The 18411-nt window shown below is 37.4% G+C and overlaps 1 protein-coding gene across 4 annotated transcripts in view; it reads right to left on the bottom strand.

Annotated features, from left to right (window-relative positions):
• The window catches only part of LOC127412608 (probable phospholipid-transporting ATPase IA), a 211888-nt gene that overhangs the window by 114698 nt on the left and 78779 nt on the right, over window positions 1–18411 (bottom strand). For 3 of the 4 annotated variants that reach the window (XM_051649090.1, XM_051649091.1, XM_051649093.1), the window contains 2 exons: window positions 10180–10224; window positions 955–1027 (listed from right to left, as the gene is read on the bottom strand). In XM_051649090.1, the coding sequence (XP_051505050.1) occupies window positions 955–1027; window positions 10180–10224 (118 nt within the window). The remainder of the gene's footprint in view (window positions 1–954; window positions 1028–10179; window positions 10225–18411) is intronic. The other variant, XM_051649092.1, reaches the window with a different exon arrangement.

Here is an 18411-nt window from a genome sequence, read left to right as displayed (position 1 = left end):
TCTTCAAACTGCAAATGTAGGAACTGAGTTTAGACTTTGTGCTGAGATAAGATGTGCTTTTGAAACATCTTCGTACAATAATCTATTTCTCAGGAAAATTGCAAATTGTGCTACTTCATTAACATACAATACACCAACAATTTGCGCACATACACCCACAGATAGCACCCCCCCCCCCCCCCATTTAAAATAAGCGCTCACGCAAACTGGATAAGACATTGCGCACCATCGTAGCGCTGTGCTTTAACATGTATTATCATACATCACATTTCTGTGTGGGATATATCTTTTTTAATTATTATGCTTGCAGTTTTTATGACCTCATAATATTTGAGAGACTAAATGGAATATTTCCATTCATTTACCACACCGTATAACCATTTAAAATGAACTAGTGAATTTAAAAAGGTGATACAAAATGTTGACCAGTCACAGCACCAAAAATAGGCACTTTCACTGATACTTCCATAAAAATGATAAAATCTTGATGTTAATAATAATAATAATAATAACAAAAGCATATGGACATGTTTTGCATCAACTACCCAAATACAAACACAAGAGCAGGGTCAAAACCCACTCACCTCTAGGCTTAAGAATCAAAGCCGAGATTTTAGACAAATTAAAATAAATTCCTTCATTAGAAAAATAAATAAATAAATAAATAAAATCTGATCACTTGCAAGTTACACTTCTGTTTTTAAATTTCCTAAAATCTACACAGCAAAAAAAAAAAAAAATCTCTACACATAATAAATTTAACTTAAAGTTAATTTAGTTACTTTAAATGTTAAAGAATAACACTGATAAAAAAAAAAAGTCTATTTCATAAACAGACCAGGTGGAGAGCTGATATAGGCAGCAGGAGGTGCGAGCGTGTGGATATCAGCCTGTGTGTAAATTTCTGGCTGGCTGGGCATGACTGAGCAGCTGTGATGCCATTACAGTACTTACATGATTGCTTTGGAGGTTTTCCAGTAAGCTGGGGTCATTAAATTCAGATTCCTCTGTGGATTGAGAGCTGTGACTGCATACAGAGAGACAGGCAGAGAAAGAAAGACAAAAATAAATAAAAAGAAACAGGTGCTCTAATTTATAAACACTCATATTATAATATAGGAGGAGGTTAAAACAACTACTCTCATTAACAACGTCTGTGATGAAGGATTTGAACACTTTTGAGAGTTAAAATTAACTTGACTTGAATTGTCATGTATCAGTCCGTTTATTTGTTTATGAAGTGCTTGAGCTTTTCAAGACTAGGCAAAATGTTGGTTCTAATAGGCCATCACTTCCTTGTATATAAATCAACATTTAAAAGTTAAAGGGATAGTTCACCCAAAAATGAAAAATCTGTCATTGTACTCACCCTCATGTTGTTCCAAACCCATATAATTTTCTTCTGTGGAACACAAATGGAGATGTTAGGCAGAATGATAACCTCAGTTACCTTTCACTTTTATTGCATGGAAAAAAGCAGTCATTCTTTCAAACATTTTTGTGTTCCACTGAAGAAAGCCAAACAGGTTTGAAACAAAATGAGGGTGAGTACATTATGACAGATTTTTTTTATAATGCAAAAGTCAGTCAGAGATAGCTCGTATTTGCATAATATTACAATTCCATCACAAAATACCCTAAAGCCTTACTGCATTGATTAAAAAAAAGAAAAAATTTAATTGTCATAGCAGATTAGATACAAACACCACAAGACCAACTATTGACACTTTCACCAATAGGTGAGAGGTAATTGAGAGGTAAACTGAATTTACACTTGGCACATGACAGCATTTTTTTTAGGAGGAATATCGATTAGCAGGTCTGTGATATATAGCCTTTTCAAGGACTCAGTAGTGGAGATATCTATAGCTGTATGCTGAACATGACATTTTTAAACACGCTATACTGTATATAACGCTGTCCCAAGAATGAGCGGGAAGTACACTTCATCAAACCACCTTTCTTAAAGCCTATTCACACCAAGCCCGAATTTTCAGTTCAAATGTTCAGTCAGATTCCTTTTTCCTTCGGACTGTGAAGAAAACTATATGGCCAATGAGAATTATTATTTTTTTAAATAATTTTTCATCATTTTACCACTGAAGCTCCACAATCCAGTGTGTTGGTGGCACTAACGCCAGCGCTAACACCGGCATCGGACATGCAGATGCTGGTGAGTTTATATTATAAACTTTAAATGTATATTATCCAGGCATTACAAAAAAAAGAAGAAGAGAAACTGGATTCGGGAGTCATCGGACGTTTGCAACAGCGCTCTGTACACTCGCACAAAACACAGATTCTAAATCACTTAAAATGCCTTAAATTAATGAAACAGTTATTCCAAATTAGGCAAATAACAAATGCCTTAATAGCATTAAATATATTACTCTCATGAATTGAAGGTCAGTGCTGGAAACCAGAATAAATATGTTTTTTAGAACAGCGCCACAAACTGTACAGGGGTGAAACTGTTTTTTTTTTTTTTTTACTTTCTTCATTTTATTAGTTTCGGTGGTATTTCATCTCGCAAATTTGTCTTGGATTTGATCTGACCAGGCCATTAGACGACAGCAGCAGCGTCACAGCAAAACGGTTGGTCAAAAGTACAATCAAAGAACATATTTCAAATCAGCAGTAAAATCTGACAACACTGAAATCATAAATTGTGTGCTTCTTTACCTCAGATTACGCTAAAAGAATGCAATTTTTCTGGCTTGTCTAGCTAATGCGCATGTGCGGTCTTGAGCTGACTGACAGGCGATGTCTGCATCTAAAAGGTGATTGGCTCTTTTTTACCTGTAAGGCAGGACTTCCTTTTTACATCTGTTGACCGATGGGCATTCTAATTTCTCCCATTCATATAAATAGAAGTTGCCCGTCTCTGCTAAATAGTCTCTGGTGTTAAATGCCATATGGCATTTTAACTATTTGTTAATATTATCCATTAACTATCCCTTTAAAAAAGCAATAGGGTTCATTTTAATTTCATGGTGACTTTAGGGGAATTTACACTTCTGGTGAGGGACTTGAGGTAAAAAAAAAAAAAAGCTACATAAAATGGCAAATTTGGAGCTTATGTGTCTGACAAGTAGCCTTAGCTTGCTCATCAGCTACTGATTTCATGGCACACTGTGCCGTAGGGTGCAGCGTTTAGCATCGTTCCTCTCACCACTGCGCCATAAACAAAATCACAGCTTATTCAAACTGTAGTCAGTGAGATTCCGTCTCACACATGGGTTTCAAGGTGGGCATCGCTCATCTCCAAGACTCAAAGGATGTTATGTGGAGGTAAAGACAAAATTGCAGGCGGAGGGAGGAGGATGAGGATGAAAATCAAATCAATCACACGAAGACGAGCACATTATGAAACGGCACCGGCACCAGCAAAATCCAATTTCCTGTCTCTCAGCACCTTAAACAGGGAGACGTGCAGACATGCGGCTCTTTCTCGCACACACACACACAAAGCCACTAGTTTCAGACACATTAAAATGCATCAGATGAACATTAGATTAGTATGAAAGTGCTCAAAACAGGAAACAAGGCTTTAAAATACAAAAAGGCATATATCATGCAACATAAACACTGATCATTCCCGCCGTGCTGACAAGAGTGCTTCGAGAAAATGCTATGCTGCATATGCAAGTAGAAACGCAATGAGACGGCACATTTCACATTATACTGTAGCAAATGCATGGTTCAGATAATGTACACATTTAGTGTCAGATCCTATAGCTTAGCATTTCAACAGTTTTGATTTCTCATGATGGCTTAAGACAAGCATAGAAACAATCTGTTGGGGAACACAGTAGGGGGGTTGCCCAGCAGTTCTACATTATTTCCTGAAAGTTGGTTAAGTATGCACTAGTCATACTAAGATTACACTTATCATTTGCATGTTTATTCAGTTTACTGCTGATGCAACTAGTACGCAGAGGCTTCTACCTGGTTGCAAAGTTACTGTTTAACATGGCCATATACAAGGTTTTTCTTTGCACCATGCTAAGAGGAACTTTTAGAATAGAATGTTTAGGAAGACAAACTTTCCTAAACTATACAACTCAAAATAATGATTGCTACCCTACTGGCTTCAGATGTCTGGGTAGTGGCTTCCGGGCAAAGATGTCTGACTTGTCTATGGTTCAGGATATGTTTGGAATAGCAAACTAGCACACTACTCGTACTATTTTTGCAGTATGCAGTAAGTACCCTGTGCACTTTAAGCAAATTTCTGTTTGCATGGAAAACACGCATTACTTACTAAATTGCCAAATTGTGCAGATTAACAAAGCACAAATCACAGAATACTTTACTTGGATTTTATTTTACTGTTTTATGCCAACTCATGACCCTTCACAGGACAAGTGGCTACATGGATGTTTTATGCCATATCAGAACAAATGATGTATGGAATACTATATGCCTCAATGCAATGTGCTTGAACTGACCTTCCATTTCCAGTGATGAATGACCCAGACGTAATATCAGCCAATCATTTTATTGACATATTGGCTGACTATTCTTTCAGTATGTATACTGTGCACAGTATGCAAATGTATTTCTGTAGGCATAGAATACCAGGAAGATCTACTACATTACATGAGATAAAATGCAAAATATACTGCAAAGAATACTGTAGCCCACAATGTAATGCACATGACTTGACCTTCCATTCATCCAGTGTGATAACAGACGTTTTTACTCTTTTTGGACATATTAAGTGACCAAACTGCCAACATAAAACTTAAATCAACCAAATAACCATATTTTAATTTATTTTCATAGATGATAACATGATGGAATAAGTTCATTTGGAAACAATTTAACATACTACTTTTTATTTAAATGTTCATCGTTGAATAGTGCCTAGTTTCACTTAATATTTTTAAGAATAGTTGTCAGTATATGGTATATACTGCACAGTGTTCAGTAAATAGTAAACTAGCATTTGTTCCATTCCAAACAGCCATTAATTGATCAGTCGGCCAAGAGTTTTAAAAAAGACTGGCATTTTAAATCAAAATGAGAAAAAAAAAGGCAAAATAAAATTCATTTCCTAGCTGATTATTCAACATTGCTTGCTGAATTAAGCATGCATATTACGATCCTACAGCATTGCGTTTAAAATGTTCATTGCTGCATTATGCGTACTGTTTCACATATTATTTTATAAATGTAGGCAGTATTCAGTAATTCCATTCCAAACATTGCCTCCGTTATTGGTGATCCAAAGCCCAGCGGGGCCACCATCTCCATGGAAACAAAACGCGGCGCTTGCACTTATCAGACCTTGATGGCCTGATTTTGCTCATTCATTCACATTCCTCCTGCAATGTACTGCAGAACTTAACTATAATGGACTATAATATGCATTATTTCTCCCTCTCTATCACACACACACACACACACACACACAACACTGGCCAATGCAGCATATCCTATTACAGCTCCACTGAGAGGCAAGCAGTTCCCATGAAGTCAAACAACAGTGTTGTTTAAATGTGTGTGTGTGTGTGTGTGTGTGTGTTTGTGAGAGGTCTAAACAGAATAAACAGCAGAGGTGGAGGGCATAAGGCATATATCAGAGTTTGCTTACACGACTCCCCCGAGACACACACTTGCTTCCATTGTTTCCTGCACGTGGCTGTACCTCTCAAATGTAGTTACATCCTTGGCCAGTGGACTCAAAGCTCAGACAAAGACAGCTACTGCATATATTTTTCAGGGCACTACTTAATTATATTCCCAAGAAGCTTTTGTCTTGGACAAGAGAGAATACATCTCATGTTTTGCCCTTGCAGGCATTCCAGGACATAAGGCAATTATTATTTACAGTATGCTTTTACCCTTGTTTGATACATGCAACTTATGCTTAAAATAAAATTCCTACATGGATTTGTTAGACAGACCTGACAGACTTATTAGAGTTATGTCCCTACTTCTTTAGTATTCCTCAACCATTCTCTTATGAATCATCTAACAATAAAACAAAATACCAAAATTCCCAATAAATATTTTTTTCTTATTGTTTAGTTACCAAAATTGTTTAGGATCTTTAGTGACCTGAGATATGTAATAGTGTCACAATATAGCCTATATGTCCACTTCTATAAATCATATTTTTATGATTATTTCATATCGATTTAAATTTACTATCACAGGATATTTATTTATTTGTTTATTACAAGACAAATGAGTGCCATATTCATACAAATTAGTATTATAACATGTTGATTTTCTGCTCAATGGTGGTGGATTATCAGTTACCCATATACGTGTACACTAGGGGTGTAACGGTTTTCGGTAAAAAACTGAACCGTATGGTTTGCCAACCTTGATTAGGTAAGCATTTGCTCCGCGGTTCATCTCTAGTTTAATAATGCATCTGGATAATACAGTTTGGCGAAGAAAATAAAGCGCCAAATAGACATGTGCAGTTGTAACCTCCGCTAATGTACCCATATGGCTCTGTAGATGGACACACTCCACCTGTGTTTCAGAGAAAGTTTTTTTTTTTTAGTTAAGGACCCTAATGAAAATTAACCATGGTTTTACTATAGTAATATTGTAGTAACAATGACTGTAAAAACAAGGACTGTTGTCACCATGGTTTCCTTAGCAGAAATCATGGTTTTGATAGATTTAACCATGGTTTTATGTAGTAATACTGTAGAAGCCATATAGTAACCATGGTTTTACTATAGTAATATTGTAGTAGCCATGACTGAAGTAACAATGACTGCTGTCACCATAGTTTTCTTGTCAGAAATCATAGTTTTGATACAATTAACCATTGTTTTACAACAGTAATACTGTAGCTTCCATATAGTAACCTTGATTTTACTATAGCATTGTAACCATGACAGTAACCATGTTAATTTTGTGGTTACTATGATTTTACTACAAATACAATGTTTAAACTATGGTTACTGTAGTAAAACCATGGTGATTTGTAGTGAGAGCAAATCACTTGAAGTGTCCGTTACAAAATAGAATATTTCTACTTTTGATTTGGCAGTAATACTTTTTTCCCCTGAACATAATAAATACCGAACCATACCGAAACCGTGACCCTAAAACCGTGATACAAACTGAACTGTGAGAAACTGGACCTGTTACACATACATATTATAAGCATTAGTTGTTACTCAAGGTGGTGCTTTTGTTTTAGTGATTGACTTGATTAAAATTTGATATTGCAATTTGATAAAGAAACATGGAGTTAAACTACAGCAAGTGTAACACATAAACATTATGATACGGCCATTGACATTTGGGTTTACTACTGAAATTCTGTAAGTTGTACATCTATTTAGACTCAATAAGTGCCTGAAAAAATACATGCGTATCTTATGTGTAGCTTATGTTTATTTCTAGTTCAATATGAGTTTGACAGCTAGTTGAGTCTCATAAAATTTCAGCTAAATTTGCTAAAATGAGCATACAAATTTTGGATGTGTGCCAAGCACTGATGACAACTAACATTCTTTGGCTAAAACAAGTGCAGTGCAAATGGATAAAACAGCCCCTTAGGTGGATGTCTTTGGCGGTGTTGGCCATTGGCTTGCTCTTATGAGTGTCTCGTTGCATAAGCATTAGGTACGTACATACAACTGTTTCTAATTAAAAACACTGTGGTACCACTGGTATTATGAAGCTTGAGTCCATAGTAGTAACTTGGCACCGGTATGGGCTACTGTGCAACACAAAGTTAACATAGAACCGTCTATTAAAGCATTTCTTTCCTCAATTTACTATTTAATATTTGAGAATATGAACTGGCTAAATCTTTTGACTTAATAATTTTACGCAAATCTGTTAACGGCCAGATGCTCTTTGCAATAAACAATCAATACAACACGGTGCTGATTGCTTGATATTGATTTTTTGCACCCTTTTGTGGACAATGTCGATTAAAAAAAATCGGATTTCTTGTAGTCAAAAAAAAATATTAATGTCTTTAAAATTCAATTATAATTTTAATTTTGGTAATATTTCAGTGAAAAATTATAATTTTGTTTCTCAGCCTAGTTGACAGCCCTATGAGTTGCTAAAAACCAGGTAAAGTATGTAATAATGTTAGGCAAAACATCCATGCATTTATGGGTTTAAGGCAGATTTTATTATTAATATCAGATGGGCTTATTAAAAATACAGTTGTGCTCAAAAGTTTGCATACCCTTGGAGAATTGGTAATATATGTACCATTTTTAAAGAAAACATGAGTGAGCAGGCAAAACACATTTCTTTTATTTCTTACGGGATTCATATTCAACTGTAGTTTATAACAGAATGGCACAATCATAAAACAAAACATGGCAACAAAGAAAAAAATGAAATGACCCCTGTTTAGAAGTCTGCATACCCTTAGTTCTTAATACTGTGTATTGTCCCCTTTAGCATCAATGACAGTGTGCAGTCTTTTGTACTTGTTGTCTATGAGGCCCCAAATTCTTGCAGGTGGTATAGCTGCCCATTCGTCTTGGCAAAATGCCTCCAGGTCATGCAAAGTCTTTGGTCGTCTTGCATGAACCGCACGTTTGAGATCTCCCCAGAGTGGCTCGATGATATTAAGGTCAGGAGACTGTGATGGCCACTCCAGAACCTTCACCTTTTTGTAACCACTGGAGGGTCAACTTGGCCTTGTGCTTAGGGTCATTGTCATGCTGGAAAGTCCAAGAGCATCCCCTGCGCAGCTTTCGTGCAGAAGAATGCAAACTGTCTGCCAGTATTTTCTGATAACATGCTGCATTCATCTTGCCATCAATTTTCACAAGATTCCCCGTGCCTTAACATCAGTGAGCCACCACCATGCTTCACAGTGGGGATGGTATTCTTTTCACTATAGGACTTGTTGACCCCTCTCCAAACATAGCGCTAATGGTTGTGACCATAAAGCTCTATTTTGGTCTTGTCACTCCAAATTACAGTGTTCCAGAAGCTGTGAGGCATGTCAAGGTGTTGTCGGGCATATTGTAACTGGGCTTTTTTGTGGCATTGGTGCAGTAAAGGCTTCTTTCTGGCAACTCGACCATGCAGCTCATTTTTGTTCAAGTATCGTCGTATTGTACTCCTTGAAACAACCACACCGTCTTTTTCCAGAGCAGCCTGTATTTCTCCTGAGGTTACCTGTGGGTTTTTCTTTGTATCCCGAACAATTCTTCTGGCAGTTGTGGCTGAAATCTTTCTTGGTCTACCTGACCTTGGCTTGGTATCAAGAGATCCCAGAATTTTCCACTTCTTAATAAGTGATTGAACAGTACTGACTAGCATTTTCAAGGCTTTGGATATATTTTTATATCCTTTTCCATCTTTATAAAGTTCCATTACCTTGTTACGCAGGTCTTTTGACAGTTCTTTTCTGCTCCGCATGGCTCAGTATCTAGCCTGCTCAGTGCATCCACGTGAGAGCTAACAAACTCATTGACTATTTATACATAGACACTAATTGCAATTTAAAAAGCCACAGGTGTAGGAAATTAAACTTTAATTGCCATTTAAACCTGTGTGTGTCACCTTGTGTGTCTGTAACAAGGCCAAACATTCAAGGGTATGTAAACTTCTGATCAGGGCCATTTGGGTGATTTCTGTTATCATTATGATTTAAAAAGGAGCCAAACAACTATGTGATAATAAATGGCTTCATATTATCACTATCCTTAAATAAAAGACTATTTTTAAATAAAAATATGCATGATCAGTCATATTTTCAAAATCAATGCCAAAATTTCACAATTTCTGCCAGGGTATGCAAACTTTTGAGCACAACGGTATATATATATATATATATATATATATATATATATATATATATATATATATATATATATATAACCTGGAAAGGTTTTCTGATTCTCATCTGTATATGTTTATATTTTTTGAGCTGGAAACATAATTAGTGATTGCTATTTTAGCTATACAATACAGCTCAAAAGAACAGATTAAAAGAGATTATTCAGGTGACCCATTTAGAGCAAAGCAAAGAATATCGGCTCATTATTATTTAATTTTTAACATCGCAATCGTACACCACTTTTAAATCACATTGTGCTCACAAACTCCAGTAAACACAATCACATTACAAGCAAAAGGTTTGAACCACATTTCTCACAAGGCGTCACTGCAAGACCACATCACAGAAGCAAAATACAAACATCCAACAGCATTGGTTCTTACCAGTCCTCTTCCGCAAAACTACCATCCTCAACTTCAGCTGCATGACTGTTGAGTGAAGTGAAGAGAGTTACAGACTGAACAGAACAGAAATGACCATATTTACTCTGCGTGTCTGCCGATGCAAGTTTTTGGAATACAAATGAGTGCCACTTATTATAATGATAATTAGCATGAACAGATTTGAGCATGCATGAATATAAATCTATATTAAATATTTTACTGAACTTATTTTTGCAGAGGCAAACACGTTAGGCAAATCTGGAACAAAGAATGTCAGAACAGAAAGGGTTTACATATACATCAATTGTCTCTGAGTGCTGATTCAAGATAAAATGCATTTACTAGAATGCAAAACTGATCCCAGATCAGCAAACTCTTATTTCATATTTTGATGCATATGACACATGATGTAGAGGATTCATGGCAATTATCCATCAATGTATCTGATTTGATACAAAGTAACAGATCTGATACATGAATGCGGGTTTGATGGGTGGGTTCAGTTATAGCTATTTAAAAAGCGCAAGTGTCTGAGGTCAATTTCTATGCCAAATAACTAGATGGATTTTGTGTAATGGCTATTAACTTTTTACAGCCACTAGAAAGTCCCATGTAGAGGGTAAGTGGATGAATTGCTGGCTGCTAAACTGTGTCTGTGTCTGCTGGGATATGCAGACACAGCCACTGCTACCGGCATGACAGCTGCAAATTATTCTCATGTCTTTGCCCCGGTCATCAGATTCACAACAGAACAATATTCTCCATCAAGCTTGTTCCAACTTTCTCGAATAGCGGTTGACAGATCAGCTTTGCAGGATGGAGCCTTGTCATGGACCAATTATTTCAATTTCCACCATAAATTTTCAATGACTATTTGCTAGTCATTGAGTTGATATGCCTTTCCTGAAGAAAAGCTTTAACACTCTTTGCTCTGTGGCAAGATGCATTATCATCCTGAAAAATGACTTCATCACCAAACCTATTTTTTATCGATGGAATGAGAAAAGTGTCCACAATTTCAATGTAAACCTGTGCATTGACTGTTGAGGTAATGATTGCCATCTCCCCTGGTCCTTTACCTGACATGCAACCCCATATCATAAATTACTTGGGAAATTTGATTGTTTTCTTCAGGCAGTCATCTTTATATGTTTCATTAGAACGGCACCAGACAAAAGTTACAGCAACATCACCTTGGCCAGTGTAGATTCGTGATTCATCACTAAATATCACTTTCATCCAATCATCCACACTCCATGACTACTCTCTTTAGCCCACTGTTGCCTTGTTTTCTTCTGTTTAGGTGTTAGTGCTGGTTTTCGTTTGGCTTTTCTATATGTAAATCCCATTTCATTCAGCCGATTTCTTAAAGTTCTGTCAGAAACATTGACTCCTGCTTCCGCCCATTTGTTTTTCATTTGTTTTATTGTGCATTTTCTATTTTCAAGGCATACTGCTTTGAGTTTTCTATTCTGACGCTTTGACATCTTCCTTAGTCTACCCGTATGTTTTCCTTTTATAACCTTCCCATTTTGTTTATACTTGCACCAAATTTGAGACACAGCTGATTGAACAACCAACTTCTTTTGCCACACTCCGTGTTGGATTTCCTTCATGAAGGAGTTTTATAATCCTTTCCATTGTTTCAATTGACAACTCTCTTGTTAGGGCCATGTTTCCTTTCAATTAGCCAAGTCCAACAGCTCGTTAAGGTCTGTAAGTACTCTCTTTTAACTGCAGATTAATTAGCATTTTTTTACTTGTGCCGGTATTTGTTTTAGAAATGCAAATTACAAGGTGATTCCATAATTTTTTCCTCTACTTGATCTGGAAAAAAATATGCCATTAATTAAAATAATGTAATTTAATTTGTTTGAGGGATGTTTCACAAAGCCTGAATGTTCAGCTATTAAACAAAAATTGTTTTGTGTCATATCTGTGATATGTTTATTTGCTACAAAGTAAAAAAGCTGGGTGAACATCCTCTAAGTGTGGTGATTCCATAATTTTTGCCACGGGTTGTATTTTAAATAAGAAGTATACCAAAAGTACCAACCAGTACCATGTGGCCCAAAAAAACATGGTATCACCACAGTAAACTGCCCAAAAACATTTTTAAAACATAATAATACCATGTTATTTTTTTGGAAGTGCTTTTGAATACAAAGCAAATACCATGGGTCCTTGAATATGGTAATCATTCAGTACCATGTTACAGTATACTGTATATATCAAAGTATAATGGCATTAGCATCTAAAAAAAAAAAACCTGATATAGACCACTTATACATTTCAAATATGGTATTGATGAATCCATTCGTACCAGTCCTATCACATCATGCGATAAGTGGGGCATTTCAAACCCAAATTATGACTCAAGACAGAAACTATAAAAACCTAGGGCAGGTTGACTGGCCATGCACGTATCTGCCTCTGTACCATCAGCCTCGAGCAGCAGATCAATACCAGATCACCTAAGACCCAGGCCAATACATGATCCCCTAAGACCCATACCAAGATTAGAACACTTGAGAGCCAAGTCCAGACCAAGACCCAGACCAATTCCAGATCCCCCAAGATCCAGATCAATACCAGATTCCCCAAGACCCAGACGAAGACTAGAATGCTTGAGGCCCAGGTGCAGGATGCATGGCGCAAATCTCGTCATCAGCAGAGTGCGCGAGCACTGAATATGCAAAGCTCGATTTTTCTAACCTCGTGCCTTTGAACAAGCAGAATGCGCATGTGCCTGGAGTTATTTCACTAATTAGTGGGTCCACAAGGTGGCGACACTTACATTTTGAGCTGTTGCTGTCACGAAGAAATGCTAGAAGATGTAATCACCACTGAACATCAGCAGATGAAGGTAAAAACAAAAACAGTGGATATGCAAGTCAAGGGAGTGTGTGTGAGGAGGTCTGGAGATACCTGCATTTGTATAACTCAAGTATGAAGGAATATAAAGACATCTTTTTGGGTCTAAACTCATGAAGAGAAAGTCCTGTGTCTCACAGAATTTGTAGCGTGTATGTGCCAACCGTCTGTGTATGCGCACACAGTTATATGGAGTATACTTTGACAAGCTCACGTTCAACTGTACGCAGATGCTGAACGTTTAAGTCAAATTGAAAGTATACCCAGGGCTTTAAAGTCTAGACACAGACCCAGACCAATACCAGATCCTGTAAGACCCAGATCAATACCAGATCACCTAAGACCCACGCCAATACCAGATCCTCTAAGACCCAGACCAAGACAAATCATTTGAGGCCCAGGTTCAGACTAATACCAGATCCCCTGAGACCTAGATCAATAGCAGATCCCCCAAGACCCACACCAATACGATCTACAAAGACACAAACAAAGCACACTTGAGGCCCAGGTCCAGACCAAGACTCAGACCAAAACATGACAGTCCAAGAACCATTTTAATGAACTGAAATCTGAGTTGGAATCAAGACCGGACCCAGATTAATACCAGACCCCCTGAGACCAACCTCCTTTAGACCCAGACCTTTCATGGCCCAGATCCAGATCCAATCCCAAGACCCAGACCAGTCAGTCCAAAAAGGATGCTGTCGATTTTAACGAACTGAAATAGAGCAAATGCTGCATTTATAGCAGCATTTTTAATACGAGTCACCTTGTATATTGGATAAATAGAAGCAGTCATGGAATTATTTGTAAATTCTGTGTAATGGTGACGATACCATTCAGATCTGTGTTTGAGGTAATTGTCACCTTCATTATATTGGAAACAGAAAGATACCTTAAGATGACACCCAGATTCAGACCGGAAGTTTTGCGTCTCTGATCAAAACACCAAGTAATGAGACCCAAACTCAAGAGGTCTTAAGACCAAAATGTCAATTCTGGTTCAAACCCTATTAGAATTTTGTGTTTATCTATTTATTTACATGGCTCCAGACTAACATTTAGGAGCGGTAGCACCGGTGTTCAATTCTACAAATGGTCACGCCAGTACTTGAGTTGGTCACACCGGTCCAACTGAAAGAAAATTTGTTTTCTTTCATGGTTTCTTTCTTTTTATCAGGATCTTGATGATTAAAATACAGTCATCTGGGTGACGCCATGCGAGAGTCAGACGCGTGAGACACGAGCTCTGGGAACTTTGCTAGTTTTTTTATTATTTTCATGTTATAATCCGGTGAGATTCGATACTCCCAGTTACATACTTGCTCTTTGAGGTAAACATGGCAAAGAAGTCAAAATCCTCAGACTCTGGAGACATTAAAAGACACTTCCGTGTTCAAGCGGAGGCCTCTAACGGGACTGCGAGACAGGGACTCGATTTGGACGGCACGTCAGTAGATGAAATTCAGCATCAGTTGTCCAACATGTCGGTGATGCTGACGAAGGTTGTTGCTGACTTGAAGGATCTCGCTGTAATACGTCAATCGATTACAGCGATGGAAACAAAATTCTCTGAGTTGTTTACAAGAGTGACAGATGTTGAAAAATGAATCGATTATCTTGAGTCATTGGAAAGGGAATTAACTGCTAATCCGCCCGCGTCCAAAACAGATTTGGAATTAATTTCGTAAAAACTGGAATATTTCGAAAATATGAGCCGGAGGAATAACATACGAATTGTTGGAATTCCTGAGCATGAAGAGGGCAGAGATATGGTGAAATTCCTAGATGAGCTTTTCCCGAGTCTGCTCGACATGGCAGGCCATAAACTGGAAATCGAGCGAGCTCACAGAGTCCCAGCTCAAAGATCTGGTGAGGGAGATAGGCCCCGATTGATTCTGGCCAAATTTTTGAGATCATCCGATAAAGATCTCGTGTTGCGCCAGGCGAGGAGCAAAGGGAAGCTTTCTCGGAAGAACCATAATATTTTCTTGTTCCCGGACTTTGCGAACTCAACAAGAGAGAAACGCGATCGGTTCAAGGAATGTAAGAAACTCTTACATCAGAAAAAGATCTCGTTTGCTCTGATGTTCCCGGCCAAACTGAGAATAGAAACGAAGAATGGTCGCAAAGTATTTACTTGTCCAAAACAGGCACTCTCCTTCATAAATACATTGGAGTGAGTAAGCCATTTGATGTTTCTTATATTAGTGGACTGACTCACGGTTCAGGTACTCTATTATCTGAGGAAGCTAGGTGCCATTTTTGTTTCTTTTTGCATTGACTCCGCCTAGCGGCTGGAGTTTGTTTTGTGGCATAACTCCAATAAACTTTTGCATTGACAGAAGATTTTTTTTTACACTGAAGTTCCCAGCCAGATCAAGAATGGACACTATGGATGACCGCAAAATATCTACATGCTCACATAAAGGACGTCCTTTATAAAGTTGACGGGCTGAGTAAGTTATGGTGGTTTTTTTTTTTTTTTTTTTTGGCGCGGCCTCCGAGTTAGTTTGGCTCTTGATCATCCGAGGAACCGGGATGCCCGTTTTGTTTTTTGTGCTGGCTCTGCCTAGTGGCTGGAGCTTGATTTGTGGAATTTCACTATTTTGGGACAGTTGTGCTTATGCCTCCTAGTAGAATGATTACCTCATCTGCTGCACTCATAACAGCTGGCTCACTGAACAATTGTTTGTCTGTCCGAGGAAACTGAACAGCTTTATATCAGCTGGAGTTTATTTTGTGGAGGAACACATCTTCAAGACAGTTCTGTGAATGAATCTACATATTTTTTTTGTTATTCTGCCTGTTGGCTGGGGTCTGTTTTACAAAGTATTTTCTGTTATGTTATTTTGCCTCACAAAATTTGTGCAGAAACAACAGACTTAAGCAATCCGATGGCAAAGTTGTCGTGGGGGTCCTCGCATGCGTACATGGACTCTGAGTTTAGAGGGATTGTCGTTGGTTGGCGCTGTCGTGTGCGGGGTTAATGCACACGTTTTTCTTTTTTCTGTTTGTTTTGTTCGGGGGGAAGTTTGGGGTTTGATTGTTGCATTAATGGGGAATGTGGTCTGTGTAATCTTGTTTTTGACACACTGATTTTTTTATTTTTTTATTATATCAATATGTCAAATGTTAATATGAATAAGTTGTCTCTCTCCACATGGAATGTGAATGGGTTGGGGCACCCTATAAAAAGAAGGAAGGTTATTTCTTTTCTTAAACGTAAGAAATATGATATAGTGTTTCTTCAAGAAACACATCTCTCCCTGCAGGAAGCTGAAAAATTTGGTAAGATACGGGGTGGACATGTTTTCTTTAGTGCTGGCTCAAGTAAGAGCAAGGGAGTCATTACACTGATAAATAAGCATCTACAATTCAAATGTCTCAAACAGATTAAAGATAAATTAGGAAGAGTCATTGTTGTTTTAGGAGAAATTCAGGGGCAAAGGTTGATTTTGGCTAATATTTATGCACCTAACGTTGATGATCAGGGCTTTTTTATAGATCTTGATGGGATGTTGCAAGCTGTTGGCATCTCTCATGACATAATATTGGGAGGAGACTTTAATCTTTTGATGGACTCAGTCCTTGATCACAGTGAAGCAAAAGTGTGTAAACCCCCTAGAGCTACATTGACACTTCACAAGATCTGTAAAAATCTTGGTCTTGTAGATATCTGGCGACTTTTGAACCCATCTGGTAGGGATTATAAATTTTTTTCATCAGTTCATAAGATTTACTCTAGAATAATTTTTTTTATATATATATCTAAGTCCCTCATTTCATCTGTTGTGGATTGCTCAATTGGAAACATTTTAGTCTCAGATCATGCCCTGGTGAATTTAGAGATGTTGCCACATACAGAGAAAAAGAAATCATATAGTTGGCGCTTTAATGTATCCCTTTTGCAAAATCCTGATTTCCAACAAATGTTAAAGACTGAAATCAATGTTTATATGGAGACCAGCTGGTCCTCAGTATCCTCTGTGGGCGTGGCTTGGGAGGCACTTAAGGCGGTTCTTAGGGATCGGATCATACAGTATGCCTCGTTCATCAAAAAATCCAAAGTACAAGAACTCGTGGAGTTGGAAGGGAATATTAAAAGTGGAGAGGCAGAGCTGAAGCGCCGAATGTCATCTGATGGTCTCAGAGAATTGTCCCGATTGAAATACAGATATAATACTATTTTGTCATGGAAAGTGGAGTTTTGGTTGTTCAGGGCAAGACAGTCATACTTTGAGTCGGAGGACAAAGCAGGGAAGCTTTTGGCTAGATATATAAAGCAGAGAGAGTCTTTTTCTACTATTCCCTCAGTGAAATCTGCTGGTGGTGAAATTTTTACTTCAGCCATTGATATTAATAATGCCTTTAAAGAATTCTATCTTGATCTCTATAGTTCCACGTCTTCGTCTACTTGTGAAGATATTAGGAACTTTGTGGAACCATTAAAACTCCCTAAACTGACGACTGAGCAAAAAAATTCTCTTGATTCTGAAATAACCCTGGAGGAACTTGACGAGGTAATTAAGTCCCTACCTACAGGCAAGGCTCCGGGGCCAGATGGTTTTGCCGCTGAATTTATTTAGATCTTATACTACAGAACTGGCTCCATTTTTGTTAGAATTTATACTGAATCATTAAAGAATGGAAAGCTTCCTCCAACCATGACACAAGCCCGGATCAGTCTGATTCTTAAAAAGGACAAAGATCCAAGCGAGTGTAAAAGTTACCGTCCAATTTTCCTGATCCAGCTAGATGTAAAACTTTTGGCTAACTGATTAAGAAATGTTATGACATCTCATGCGTGGTGCATAAGCTTCTGCTTTATGCAGATGATATTTTATTATTTGTCTCTGACCCTAATAAATCTATGCCTTGCCTCCACAGAATTATTAATTCCTTTTCCAAATTCTCAGGATACAAAGTCAATTGGTCAATTTATCAAATTGTGTGGATATACAATTTGATAAATTTATTCAGTGTGTGTATGTTCTGTTTGTGTAATCCTGTTTTTTTTTTTTTTTTTTTTTTATCAATAAAAATGTTAATATAAAAAAAAGGGTGGTCCATTCAACTCAAATCAAATCAATCAAATCAAATCACTTTATTGTCACACAACCATATACACAAGTGCAATAGTGTGTGAAATTCTTGGGTGCAGTTCCGAGCAACATAGTAGTCGTGACAGTGATGAGACATATACCAATTTACAATAAACATCAGATTTACAACACAATTTAAAATCTAATATACACATAATTACACACACAACACAATATACAAATAATAACATACAATGTACAGTATACAATACACACAATATAGAATACACATTATACAATCAAAAAGTATATA

Source organism: Myxocyprinus asiaticus, chromosome 22, assembly GCF_019703515.2.
Source record: "Myxocyprinus asiaticus isolate MX2 ecotype Aquarium Trade chromosome 22, UBuf_Myxa_2, whole genome shotgun sequence".
Classification (NCBI taxonomy): Eukaryota; Metazoa; Chordata; class Actinopteri; order Cypriniformes; family Catostomidae; genus Myxocyprinus; species Myxocyprinus asiaticus.
Note: the sequence above shows the minus strand (reverse complement) of the source record. Positions and strands in the feature narration are given on the sequence as shown.